The sequence below is a fragment of the Cokeromyces recurvatus genome (assembly GCF_025118155.1).
Source record: "Cokeromyces recurvatus strain NRRL 2243 chromosome Unknown BX663scaffold_22, whole genome shotgun sequence".
Classification (NCBI taxonomy): Eukaryota; Fungi; Mucoromycota; class Mucoromycetes; order Mucorales; family Mucoraceae; genus Cokeromyces; species Cokeromyces recurvatus.
The window spans coordinates 254,408-267,778 of NW_026251408.1; the positions used below are offsets into that span (position 1 = coordinate 254,408).

Consider the following 13,371-nt stretch of genomic DNA (forward strand, 5'->3'; position numbering starts at 1 on the left):
ATATTATAGTTTATTTTTTTTTTAAAAAAAAACAAGATATATTTACATTGTTACAAAAAAAAAGAAAAATTATTATTATTTTTTTCTTTTTTTTTTTTTTTTTTTTTTTTTTTTAAGCAAAGCTATTCAAATTATCTTTAATCCAGTCAGCAACCAATTGATGATCTCTTTCAACCCACTTGGCGTTTACTTTACAGGCTTCTAATGCTTGTTGAAGAGGACGATCATATTCCTTTGTATCCTTATCAGCAAAGAAGGTTTCAATTTCAGAAATACGTTCAAAGGTAACAAATCCATCAACAGCAGAACGAACAGCAGAAGCAAACAAATTCAAAGATTTGGCAAACTTGGAATGAAGAAGTTCATAGTTCTTGCTGAAGAATTCCCAGAAAAGATCACGAGCATTAGGGTTAGTAGATGCTGATCTAAAGACATATAAAGAGTCTTGTCCTCGAACTTCCTTTTCATCTAATGACATTTCCAAATATCTTTGAACCAAGGACTTACTCTTAGCACCACCCAAGGCGCTAAGGGCGATCAAGCGTTGATCAGTAGGCAAACTTTCATCGCGGTAAATCTTCAAGATTTCTTCCCATACTCTCTTTTCTTCCTCTTCATCGTCTGATGCAGCACCCAAGACGATGCTATAAGTAGAACCACGCAAGTTGGGATGAATAGCATCCATATTACCTTCCATGAATTGTGAGAAACGCTTCTTGGCTTCTTCAACCGTTTCAGAATCCTTAGAACGACCTGCATTAGCAATGGCAAGTGCACGTAAATTGCTTGTAAGATAATCATCTGATTCAGCAAACTCCCAACCAAGTTTATGTGCCAAGGGGGCAAATAAACTGCGACGAAGGGCCTTGAGGCCGTCACGAACTTCTTCTGGTTGTAAATACCAAACACTAAGAATCTTGCTAAGATGAGTACTCAATTGAGACCAAACAAAATAGTTATCTTCATTTACAAAGGCTTGAGCCAATTCTAAGAAAGCAGCTGTCGTTTGTTCGCCACTTACACACAAACTACCAGCATCAGCAATCAAACCAACACGATCAGCGGTGTTCGTCAAAAGACCCTTATCACCCTTCTTGACTTCTTCAGCAAGGACACGGATTACTTCCATAGGATAGTTGACACGATAAACACAGGTTTGACCAGCATTAAGTTTGAATAAACCATCAGAGGGGATATCAAAGTTTTGAGATTTTTCAGTCAAAGTATAAGATTCAACCTTCTTGTCGGAGGTAAGCATACTGAGAGGAGCCCACCAGGCAGTATCATCTTCATCTTCCTTCAAGTCACCAGTAGAAAGATAACGAGATTGTGTGATTTGAATGGAATGATCATCATTCTTCTTGACATTCAAGACAGGATAACCAACACGCTTAGTCCATAAAGTCATAAACTTGGAGACATCAACCTGTGCTTCCTCACTCAAGGCGGTCCATAAATCATTTGTAGAGGCATTACCAAACTTGTGACGACTCAAGTAGCGTCTAACGCCAGCCAAAAAGGTATCAACACCAAGCCATGAGCTCAACATACGAATCACACTAGCACCCTTATAATAAGAGATAGCATCAAAGATTTGATGAATTTCAGCAGGATCATTGACAGCAACTTCAATAGGATGAGAAGAACGAAGGGCATCAAGATTCAAGGCACGAGGCATATCGTCATTTACAAACGATGTCCAAACATCCCACTCAGGGAAGATATTATCAACAGCAAGCCAACCTACCCAAGTAGCAAAGCCTTCATTCAACCACAAATGTTCCCACCATTCCATGGTGACCAAATTACCAAACCATTGATGAGCCAATTCGTGGCATACAGTATATGCTGTGCTCTTTTTATATACAATAGATGAAGATTTTTCATCAAATAATAAAGCAACTGTTCTGTACGTGATCAAACCCCAATTTTCCATAGCACCTATAAAAAAAAATGAATACTCCATAGTTCACAATATATATATATATATATATATATGTCTTTTACCTGCTTCGAAATCGGGAATGGCAACCATATCAACCTTAGGAAGAGGATAAGGCTCACCAAATACCTTGGCAAAATATTCAAGGGCTTTAGTACAAACGTTCAAAGCATGACGACCTTGTTCAGAAGCACCAGGCAAAGTATAGACACGAGCACGAATAGGTTTACCATTATGTTCACCACTAGTGAATGATTCAATGTATTCAAAAGGACCAACACAGAAAGCTAAAAGATAAGTGCTCATCATAGGAGTTGTAGCATATTTAACTTCCTTCAAACTGTGATCACTCAACTCTGTCTTGCCTTCCATCTTACCAGCTAATTTACCAGTATCTTGATAAGGTTTTTCAGAAATAACATCCATATTGGATAAAGCAACAAGTTCAGAGGGAACAACCAAGGTAACATCAAAAGTAGCCTTAAGACTAGGTTCATCCCAACAGGGGAAAGCTCTACGAGCATCTGTTGATTCAAATTGAGTAGTAGCCAAGTATTGTGTGTTTCCTTCAGCATCTTTATAAGATGATCTGTAGAAACCAGCCATACTATCATTCAATTCACCTTCAAAAGTGATTTCTAAAACTGCTTTTGTATTAGCAAGAACTGTCTCACCAAAAGTTAAAATAGCTAAATCTTTCTTTTCATTATATGAAATATCAGTAGCATTTTGTCTATAATTTGATGATCTTTAGTACTCTATTTTTTCTTTGAGATAAAATAATATATCATACTTACTTTGACTCAGTCTTAAGGTCTTCAGAGTATAAGACAGCAGAATGAATTTTGATATCATGTGTGTTAAGAGTAATTTCCTTAGTATCTTCATTGACATTCAAACTTTTTTTTTTTTATGTAGAGAGGTTCATAGAAATAATATGTCAGTTTTTTTTTTTATTTTTGTTTACCACTGTTATTATTTTAAACTAAATATGCTTTGTACTTTACCTGACTTTAACATGGCCTTGGAAAACAAAAGTTTTCAAATTAGGTTGAAGAGTCAAATCATAATGAGTAGGTTTGACATTAGTAGGTAAAACTTGACGTTCAGGGTTCTTTGCAGCTGAAGTACACATCCTTATTCAAAATGAAGAGAGAAAACGAAAAGAAAGTAAGGTGAAAAAAAAGCGTGGTAAAAAAAAACAAAAAACAAAAAATAAATAAAACGAAATGAAAGGATATTTATAGTTGCTTTTATATATATCATTATTATTGTGTCTTACATGTACTTAAAAAGAGGGAGCGGACTTTTTATCCTAAAAAGGAATTCTATACTATAAAAGTCATTTTATTCTTTAACAGGAAAGTCTTTCGATTATTAATAAAAAAAGAATACAATAAATATTCATGTATCTATAATAGAAATCATCATATACAGTCGTTCCAACGCCAAAGCGCGGCTTTTTGAAAAAAAAAACGATTTTTATTTTGTTAAAAGGCGGTTCTTATCCTACCAAAAGACAGCGTTTTTTTTTTCTTGAAGTTTGATATCTTTAACAATCTTTATTTATTGAGTGTTGATTTAAATATATTCCTCATTTAAACACTTTTCAAAAACGTTCGCAGAATGCTGTACAAACGCATGGAGACGATTGGGAGGAACAGAATTACAAGCTTTAGAAATTTGTGTAGCTAGGTCCTCCTTGTCCCCAAACTTACTACGCCTGACTTTGTTCTTGATTGTTGCCCAAAACTGCTCGATTGGGTTGAGCTCTGTGGAATAGGATAGAAGATAAATAGGCTTATAGCTTCTCCTAGTTATAAATTTATTTGTTTCTTAAGCAGCCTGAATAGGCATATTATCCATAACTATGTAATGACCCTTCATTTTAGGGAGACAGTCCATATCGTCCATAGTTTTCTCAAGAAATACAAGATAATGGCCAGTAACAGTACCTTTAGGTACAGATTCTTTTTTTTTTTTTTTTTTTTTTTTGTTACTAGATGGTGCTTTTCTTTTGCGAGTGTAAAAATCAATCTTGGTGCATTTAGATCATTCCTTTTGGTGGGGGAGGGAGGGAGAGTTTCGAAGCTCCATGGATATAACAAACTTAGAAGAAATGGCGCTCAAAATCGTATGAGATACTACTTCTCCTAGAGGAAGTGGTTACAATAGCTGATTTTCCCTTTTTCAGTTTAACCACCTAAAGGTTGCATGTTGATATTGAAAAACAGATTCATTTACAAAAACGTATTTTTCAAGATAATTTATATCCGTTACAGTCTATTGTTTGAACCAAACCAGTCGATTACCGATCATCGTACTATTGTTTCTAGCAACTGGTTGAAGTGTTACTTTCTAGAAAGAAAGATTACACTCGATCTTCAAGAAGTTATGAACAGTACTTTTTTTTTAATGCTTAAGTCTGCAAAGTTGTGAATGAGAGAATCAACTGCGTCAGTCAATCGTGCTTGCGAGTTATCATCGAAAAAAAAACTACTAGGTGACTTTCATGTTCTGGTCCTAGCTAAGTCTTTGGTCCATTAACTAAGTTTGTCTTCTTTTTTTTTTAAAAAAAAAAAATATTCCAGTCCTTATCTTCTTTAAGTCTTTTTAGCTAACTTTTGAGCCGTTCGTTCGGCAATACGTCCAGCTGGGAAATGATTATGTTATGCTTTTTTAAGCAACCGATTGTCGTTTTTGAAAGTTTATATTGTCTTTTTGGGCGAAGTCAAACTGATGTTACTGGTGGCTATTGTCGACTATGGTGTAAAGACATCGCTCTTATAACTAACTAGTATGATAAAGAACACTTTTTTTTTACAAAGATGAACATGGTGACCTCAGGGGGAAAAGGTTGGCTAGTAAAACAGTTACTCAATTGGCAGTTTACTTAATAAACCTTTTATCTTCTTCTTTTTATTTATCAACTAAATTTATTATAATATGTGTTCAAGGATGTCATATTGGGGATAAAAACGTAAGAAAACAGTAAGTCGATGAGAAAGCTTACTGTATTTCATAAGTTTTCGAAAAAAAAATTGAATGAATATTTTGTTGTAGTAAAAGAATTGAGATATGAGTTAAAAAGAGAGGGTAAGCTTGTTAGTAAAAAGACGTGATGATATGTAAATATGACAGCTCACCACGTAGTAAAAGGTACGAAAATGTTATAGAGATTGCATACGAAGTATTTTATAAGGTGTCGTAAATTTAAGAGATTTTTCGTTATTAGCAACGAGAAAGCCTCACATTAAATATGATACAACACCGGCCTTTTGGTAACTTGTCTAGAGTCTTTATTGCTAAAAGCCATTTCTAGCAATTATTAGTCTCGTATCAGATAAATAGGTTTTAGGACCTTGCAATCATCATGACGTAAATGAGGCAGCTATACAGCCAGTAGCTAGACCTCTGACCAGACCAAGAGCTTTCAAGAATGGCATCTAGAACATGCTTTTTATTAAAAAACAGTATCTAAGCATGAGCAGCTAAGGTTGGTAACATCCCAATATCGCGTATTTTCAAATAATTAGTCACCAGTCTCCTTACCCCTAATTTAATTATTATAAATATATGTCAAACTGAACGACCTTTTTTTTTAGTCTTTAGTGAACAGTATGCTATTTTTTTTTTTTTTTTTTTTTTTTTTTTTTTTTTTTTTTTTTTTTTTGTCTTATCAATATTTTATTAAATTTCAGTCTATTTTTTTAAGATCCGTAACAGCTTTTGGAACAAAAGCCCATAAGCCAAATTTCAAAAAGCTAGCGTCCACTGCAAATAGCTCCTACTTTCACCATGTTTTTTTTTAAAAAAAAAATTGATTTTCCCAAATACTTTTATATGAAATGAAAGAGCTAATTTCCCTGATTTCAAATATTGTATTTAGATAAAAACTCGAAGAGTTATTAGTATTTAAATTTTTTTTTCTAATGACTAGGTGCACTAAAAATGACAGAAAAAAAAAACAATCTAAAAGACAGACAGTGTATCTTAATAATTCTAATTTGGGTGAAGAAAATTCTTACCATTTTTGTAATTATAAACAATTTGAAGTAATAATTACCCTCTTCCTTTCTTGCACTTTAAATCATATGCTTAGTCTTAGTCTTAGTTTAATTATACGCCTATTCGTTTAGAATATATACAATAATTATACGACTAACAATCATCTTTTGTGTTCCTTTAATATATTTTACCCCTTCCTCACTGTAATAATGACTCTTTCTTATTACATATGATGACGTTTCGTTTGAGTGTTAAAATAATAGAATGGTTTCATATTAAGAAGAGGAGGAAGAGAGGGAATATAAAATAAATAAAAGTCACATGTCTATTCAATAGAATAGTAATCATTATGTATCATCATCATATACTACTACTCTCTATTTTATATACGAATAGGAAATAGAGATAAATGCATGCTAGCAGTAAACAAAGGATTCAAGTTAAAAAGCCGAATACATAGACCCAAGATACGTCTATGCATAATTCAGATTCTTTAAAGCTTATGTTAGACGATTATTTTCGATATTTCAAAGTAGTCTACATCTATTTTCATAGGATGAAGGATATATGAAGAAATGAGAAGAGTCAAAAAAAAAAAAGCAGTCAATCTTTTATTTAAAGCTATTATCATAAAAAAAAAACTTGGCTGTGGTGTAAATCAGAAAGGACTTAATATGTAGATGCTATTGCTGCATAACAAATTAATGTAAAGTAGCTGCATACTCATTTCCCTTTAGGAATAAACAATCTCTTTATATGTAAATGTTTTTAACCAAGTAAAATCTGCAAACAAAGAAATACAATAAAAAAAAGGAAAACTATACATATTTAAGTATATGTTTATCACTAGTTAATAAAGACTAACAAAAAAAAAAAAAAAAAAAAAGACTGCATCTATTATTTATATTTAAAACTTGGCTATATTAAATAAGGGTAATATTTTTGGCATTTTTATACATGTATAAATATGCAAATATTCTTATCTATTTCAATTTTCTAGCAAGTACCCCTCATTTGTGATGTATGCAAACTATGCTAAATTATTGAAAAGCAGGCTTTCAGCTAAACAAAACAAAAAATAAATAAATTATAAAGATAGACGCGTCTTTTCCATTATTATTTGGATACATTAAGTATAGAATAACTCTGTTAAATGTATAATGACGCGTCTTAATTATAATAAACCCTTCATGATAATGTTGCTGTAATATTTAATAATTATTATTGTCCATGCATATTATGTTTATTACTACTTTAATCGATAATAGTGTCCTTCTTATTAAAAAAAAATCTAATCAACAACAAGAAGAACAGTGGTTGTCTATAATGTATTTTGACATATATAAAGAAGGCTGTGTTTCGTCATATGACAATCATAACTTTTATTAGTATTTTTGCTTGCTTACACTATGAATTGTGAATTCATTCACTTTTCTTTTTGTGTACGTCATCTTTTAAACTCCGACTAGTTCTTTAAATTTCTTCAATAACTTCTTTTTTCTTTTTTTTTCTCAACAATTATATTGTAAAAAAAAAAAAGACATAATAGAAATCATGAGCGTGCATCTTTTAAGTTCTGATAATGAAGAGTTCAAGGTTGACAAAGATGTTGCCGAACGTTCTGTTTTGATCAAAAATATGTTGGAAGGTAAAAATAAAGACAAAGAGATCCACATTCATGTATATGAATGTGAATAAAATAATAGTTTCGGTTCTTACTAAAAAAAATAAAATAAAATAAAAAAACCACACATTATGTTCATGCTTTTAGATATTGGAGATTCTGATGCCCCAATTCCTCTCCCCAATGTTACATCTAAAGTTCTAGGCAAGGTAAAGATGATTAGGCAAATTTATTTGTTTCTTTATAGACCATAAATTAACATTGGTCCATTTAGGTAATTGAATGGTGTACTCATCACCGTGATGATCCTGTTACCCAAGATGATCAAGAAAGACGCAATACTGATATTGATGAATGGGATCAAAAGTACATGGAAGTTGATCAAGAGACTTTGTTCGACATCATCCTTGTAAGCCAAAAAAAAAAAAAAAAAAAAAAAAAAAGCGTGATAGAAAAAATAAATATCTTATACCTTAATTTGATATATTTTACAGGCTGCTAATTATCTTGATATCAAGCCCCTTCTTGATGTTGGATGTAAGACTGTTGCTAATATGATTAAGGGTAAGACTGCTGAAGAAATTAGAAGAACTTTTAATATCACAAATGATTTCACTCCCGAAGAAGAAGCACAAATTAAAAAGGAAAATGTAAGTAGACACTAAAAGAGATAAGAGCATGGTCTAATTTTCTTACTTTGTTTATTAGGAATGGGCCGAGGATCGTTAAATTTTGTTTCTCTTATTTTTTTTTTCTTAAAAAATATAAAATATACTCATAAAAAAAATACATATATAGTATGAATGTGTACAATCATACGAATTCTAAAAAGACAAAAATATTATACTATTTTATTACATGGTACTTTCCTTCGTATGAGATAACCATTTTTTGAACTTTTCATCCTCTTCTCTTTGAGCTTTTGAAGGAGGATATTTAGATGCACTAGGTAATGGGTTTTCATCACTATCATAATCCTCATCACTATAGTCTTCTTCTTCTTCTTCCCATTTATCATTGTCTAATAAAAATTTATAATTAACATGATAATGATACACAATCTACAGAAAAAAAAAAAAAAGCCAGCAAAGCTTACCCTCTTTATCTAAAGAAACTTCAGAACCCTTAGACATTTTCATATCCTTCATTAATTTACTTAATTGTTTTTCGCGATTCTTTTCTTCCTTTGCCATCTTTTCTCGAATCATTCTTTCGATCTCAGGCTTATATTCTGCTTCATATTCCTCAGCAGCTTCTTTAACAGCTTGGAAAAAGTCATCAATACCTGCACCTGTAACAGCCGAGACACCAACAACTTTAAGATGATTGTAAAATTCGTCCAACACCAAACTCATGGAGGACATCAAACTACTCATATAAGTGGTATCTTGGCTAAGTGCCATTTGAAACTTTTCGAAATCTGTCATCCATTCTACTGCAAAATCATGAGAAACAACATCTGTCTTGTTAAACACAATTATAAATGGTAGCTTTGTCTTGTAGAGAATACTACAAGCGTATAACATGTTACTCATGAATGTAGCTGGAGCAGTTGTACGCGGTGTATCAATGATATAAGCAATCATAGTAGGATAAGTAGCTGCTAAAGTATCAGTGATAATTGCACCAGAAGCTGACCATGTAAAGATTTCAATTTGGCCAGGTGTATCTACTAAAACATGACTATTATAATAGATTATTTTATGTTTAAATGAAGAGCAAAAAAAAAAAAATCTGCGCAGCTTTTTTTTTTTTATATATATATACCTAACATTCTCAGCACGTTTAGCAATAAGATTAAGTACTTGATCAAATTTAGTTGTGAATAGATTCAAGCTGGTTAAAATACCACCATTGGGTCCAAGATTATATCTATTATTTGAAATGTAAGTAATTGCTTGATCAAAATTCAATAAAGAAAAGTTCTATTTTTACTGTTTCATCACTTCTTTATAATTAACTGTATCACGAATGTCAATATTAGCAGTAAATGGAAGAGAAGTAACTGCAGGATCAAGATTTAGCACATAAGGTGGTGTTTTCTTTTCATGAAGATAAGCATTGATTCTCTAAAAAGAAGTGAAAAAAAAAAATAAAAATAAAGAGATTTAATTTTATCTTTTTTTTTTTTTTTTTTTTTTTTTTTTGTAACATTCGCTACTTTACTTGCATAAAAGTAGTTTTACCCGATCCTGCCATACCAATGCAGAGAATGACAGGAGGCTGTTTTTTACTGCTGTTCTCTTGAGCTGTTGACATGGAATATGGCTTAAATGTAGGAAGAAAGAAAGACTTGAATATCTCATTTGGATTACTTGACTACAACAAAAAAAAAGTGTCACAATAGTAAGTCACTCTATTTGCTGCCTTTTTTTTTATTTTTATTTTTTTTTAATATCTGTCTATTGTAGTTGCATATTGTACTACTGAGTTCTGAGCCTCTATATTATTTAGTGCAAATAAAGTTATAGATAAACGATTACAAGGACTGCTGAAAGAATGGAGCAAACGAGTACATTAAGTTGGCTATAATTCATTAGTGAGCACTCTACATCACAAGTCTATCCCAAGTGTTCTTTAAGGGCACAATGTAAGGCATCTTATTATTTTGGTGAGGGGTTATCCAGGGTGTTAATTGAGTTTATAAACACATGTGTAGATGATAGGAATGTATCCATTGTAGACCATAACAGGCTCACTTAACATTACTTTTGCCTCTGAGAATAAAGAAGTAAAAGTAATTTAGTTATAATATTCAGCGTGAAATATCATGTCTCTATTTACATGTTCCTTAATAATGCATTTGTGATTCAGTACATTGATACCAGTCTGAAGGGGGAAGGGGGGGAAATATATCAGCGCTCTTTATTATTATTATTATTGTTTTATTTTGTTTTGTATTGTTTTGTTTTGTTTTATTTTTATTTTTATTTTTGTTTTGTTTTTACTTTTTGCATGTGGCTTGAACATGATTGTAAATAATGCAGAACAAACGTGTATTCAAAAAAGCAATATAAATCATTGATTTCGGTCAAATAAATAGAATACTATATTTATAACAATTAATAATTTATACTATTTCTAGATAGCATTTATGCAGGTTATAATAATAACCGAACAATAGTTCCATCTTACTCAGTTTCCAGTCGCTGTAGATCTACTTTTCTTCAAATCTGATCTATCTCTTATAATAATAAACTTTTGTGTCATATATAAATTAAACTCTTTGTCAGTTTTTTTTTTTTTTATTAAGAAAAGGATTCTTTTTGTGTTAATCTACTTGTCATTCAAGGTATGTATGACTGCTACAAGAAGCTATTTAGAAATTCTCTTCCTCTCTTCCTTCCTTCTCCCGTTCCAAAAAAAAATAAATAAGAGAAATGTAGTATAAGCTTATTTAAATTTAAGAGGAGAAAAGATTTAATGTTGGGAGATATTTCTTTATGTCTTAAATTTATAAGTTGAATTTGAATTCAAATAAAAATACAATAATGATTTTATTTATTTATTTATTTATTTGAGTAATTATCCTTCTTCTGTCTTTTATTTTTTTTTTTCTATTTTTCTTTTCTTTTTCTCTTCTTTTTCTCTTCTTTTTATACATATATGAAATAGACCAAGATGTCATTCAAGGTATGACAAATTTCTATTCCTTGCATAAAATTTTTTTTATTTTTTTTATTTTGACAGTTTAAAATAGTTCGAGTTGGAACAATGGCAAAAGGCTTGTGACGCATTTGATACCAACAATTACGACCAAGCACTTAAAATATTTATTGTATATTTTTTTTTTTTTAATTATATATATATTTTTTTTCTCTCTCTCTTTCATAACAAGTAGAAATTCTAATGACTCGTTTTTCTAGATTAGAGCATAGCCGATAGTGCTAAAATGCATTTTAATATTGGTTCTATTTTCTTATGCTTGGATGATCAAAAAAGAGCTGTAAATATTGATTATAAACTTTGATATACATACATACATACATTCATACATATATATACACACATATATACACACACGCACACACATACACACACATACACACACTTACGTATCTATGATGAATAATAATAGATAACGGCATTCAATAGAGCAATCACAAAGGACCCTTATTTTGCTGTAGGTTACTTTCAACGGGGTGTATCATTATTTCTATTAGGCGATTTAGAATCAGCCAAAAATGATTTTGATAGCGCTTTTCATAGACTACGGGGTAATAGCTTAATTAATTATCAACAATTAGGTCTTCAGTTTCGTTTATATTCTTGTGAAGTCTTATTTAATCGTGGTATATGTCAACTCTATTTGGGTAATATCGATGCTGGTCTCACGGATCTCTATCATGCACAAAAATCAAAAGTAACTGAAGAACATGATATCATCGATCAAGCCGTTCGTACTCGCGGGAAAGGTTTCTCAGTTTATTCATTACCACCTGGTTTACTTTTTCGTCCGTCGGAGTTTAGATTACATCAATTAAAAGGAATCCATCTGTTTCAACAAGATGACGATACGTCTGTTTCGAAAAGAAAAAATTCAATATTTTTATATCAGTCATCGGAGGAAAATGAGGATGTACTAAAAAAGAAAGAGAAAGATCAAACATCATCAACGACAACGATAAGACCTAATCCGATCAATACACTTTCCTCTTCCTCTTCCTCTTCCTCTTCTTCTTCTTCTTCTTCTTTGATTTCACCTATTTCTCCATCTCCAGTAACGCCTTCTTATAATAATAAATCTCTTTCAAGACGTCTAATTGAAAATGAATTAAAACGAAATAGCAGTCATTTTCTTAAGGATTCTTATCGATATTCAACAAATAACCTATCTTCTTCTCAGCAACAGCAACTGCAACAGCAGCATCATCGTCGTCCCTCATTGACTGAGAATGAGACTATCCATCATAGTAGACCAAAGACCATAACACGTACAATGACGGATCCAAATTTATCTCAGTCAATATCAACAGCGACGACTGCAGGAAAATTAAAAATTAAATGTCATTATACAGATACTCGGATTTTATTAGCGCCTATTGATATCAGTTTCCAGGAATTAAAGAAAAGAATAGCTGAAAAGTTTAATACCAGTCCGGATTCTATTCAATTAGCTTATAAAGATGAAGTTGAAGAGAAGGTACTTATCATTGATGATGAAGATTTAGAAATGGCTCGACAAATTAATAGAGCAAGACACCATAAGCCTTCTGCTGTTGAAAAATTAGAAATTTGGATTTAATTATTATATTTATATTACCACTCTCTTTTCTTTTTTCCATTATTAATAAATTTGTACATGGTTAAAAATAATTATAATTCATCTTTTTCTTTCTAATAATGGAGTAGGAAATGTTCATTCCCTGTTCAAGATTCATTAATGTAACATTAATTTATGCTTTCCATGTATACATTCATAGTCTATTTCCCATGTGATTCTTGAATAATCGTATACTCTTCTCTTTACCAAATATAAATGAGTAATGAAAGACAGAAAAAGAAAGAGCAATAGATATTACTTTTCTGTTTTTGTTATAATTCACATGTATACTTTCCACATCTCCATTTTCCTAGTTTTTGAATAATCAGAATCTAAATAGATGAAAACAATGTATCATTTTATTTATTAGATTCTATGTAAACATTTATTACAGCATGACTAGCTACGTAAAGGATATACAAAAGGAACATAGAAACTAAAAGAAAAAAATAAAGTACAAACTTGAAAAACTCGATGCACAAACTAAAAATTGCATTACATTCATAATGCTTAATCATTTATTTCCCCTAGTTT

General features: G+C 31.2%; 6 protein-coding genes across 6 annotated transcripts; 3 read left to right on the top strand and 3 right to left on the bottom strand.

Moving 5' to 3' along the window:
• Positions 1-112: 112 nt before the first annotated feature.
• BX663DRAFT_553934 (aminopeptidase) lies at positions 113-3,077 on the bottom strand (the record flags this gene model as incomplete). The annotated part of the gene is made up of 4 exons (XM_051531489.1): positions 113-1,941; positions 2,008-2,675; positions 2,740-2,841; positions 2,950-3,077. 4 exons carry the CDS (start codon positions 3,075-3,077, stop codon positions 113-115), a joined length of 2,727 nt encoding a protein of 908 aa, XP_051380622.1.
• A 446-nt stretch (positions 3,078-3,523) lies between these two features.
• Positions 3,524-3,715, bottom strand: BX663DRAFT_439102 (uncharacterized protein; the record flags this gene model as incomplete). Its single annotated transcript, XM_051523315.1, has 1 exon — positions 3,524-3,715. A coding segment is annotated over one exon (192 nt), but the record flags the coding sequence as incomplete, so codon positions are not given.
• A 132-nt stretch (positions 3,716-3,847) lies between these two features.
• Positions 3,848-4,310, top strand: BX663DRAFT_574659 (uncharacterized protein). Its single transcript, XM_051532150.1, has one exon. It carries the CDS (start codon positions 3,881-3,883, stop codon positions 4,097-4,099), a length of 219 nt encoding a protein of 72 aa, XP_051380624.1. The 5' UTR covers positions 3,848-3,880; the 3' UTR covers positions 4,100-4,310.
• A 3,194-nt stretch (positions 4,311-7,504) lies between these two features.
• On the top strand, positions 7,505-8,303 carry BX663DRAFT_532282 (E3 ubiquitin ligase complex SCF subunit sconC; the record flags this gene model as incomplete). The annotated part of the gene is made up of 5 exons (XM_051530442.1): positions 7,505-7,598; positions 7,722-7,783; positions 7,849-7,983; positions 8,069-8,224; positions 8,283-8,303. 5 exons carry the CDS (start codon positions 7,505-7,507, stop codon positions 8,301-8,303), a joined length of 468 nt encoding a protein of 155 aa, XP_051380625.1.
• A 125-nt stretch (positions 8,304-8,428) lies between these two features.
• BX663DRAFT_488259 (uncharacterized protein) lies at positions 8,429-10,544 on the bottom strand (the record flags this gene model as incomplete). The annotated part of the gene is made up of 7 exons (XM_051524802.1): positions 8,429-8,595; positions 8,671-9,257; positions 9,342-9,446; positions 9,510-9,643; positions 9,741-9,893; positions 10,284-10,291; positions 10,523-10,544. 7 exons carry the CDS (start codon positions 10,542-10,544, stop codon positions 8,429-8,431), a joined length of 1,176 nt encoding a protein of 391 aa, XP_051380626.1.
• Positions 10,545-11,134: 590 nt separating this feature from the next.
• On the top strand, positions 11,135-12,890 carry BX663DRAFT_562985 (uncharacterized protein). Its single transcript, XM_051531993.1, has 4 exons — positions 11,135-11,207; positions 11,275-11,352; positions 11,446-11,520; positions 11,653-12,890. The coding sequence occupies exons 1-4, from the start codon at positions 11,196-11,198 to the stop codon at positions 12,817-12,819; spliced, it is 1,332 nt and encodes a 443-aa protein (XP_051380627.1). The 5' UTR covers positions 11,135-11,195; the 3' UTR covers positions 12,820-12,890.
• The last annotated feature ends 481 nt before the right edge of the window (positions 12,891-13,371 follow it).

Excerpts from the sequence above, each read along its gene's own strand:
- BX663DRAFT_562985 (XM_051531993.1), top strand. Across the intron at positions 11,353-11,445 it reads AAGCACTTAAAATATTTATT|AGCATAGCCGATAGTGCTAA; the intron begins GTATATTTTTTT and ends TTTCTAGATTAG. Across the intron at positions 11,521-11,652 it reads TGGATGATCAAAAAAGAGCT|ATAACGGCATTCAATAGAGC; the intron begins GTAAATATTGAT and ends GAATAATAATAG.
- BX663DRAFT_574659 (XM_051532150.1), top strand. The coding sequence starts at position 3,881 with ATGGCCAGTAACAGTACCTTTAGGTACAGATTCTTTTTTTTTTTTTTT.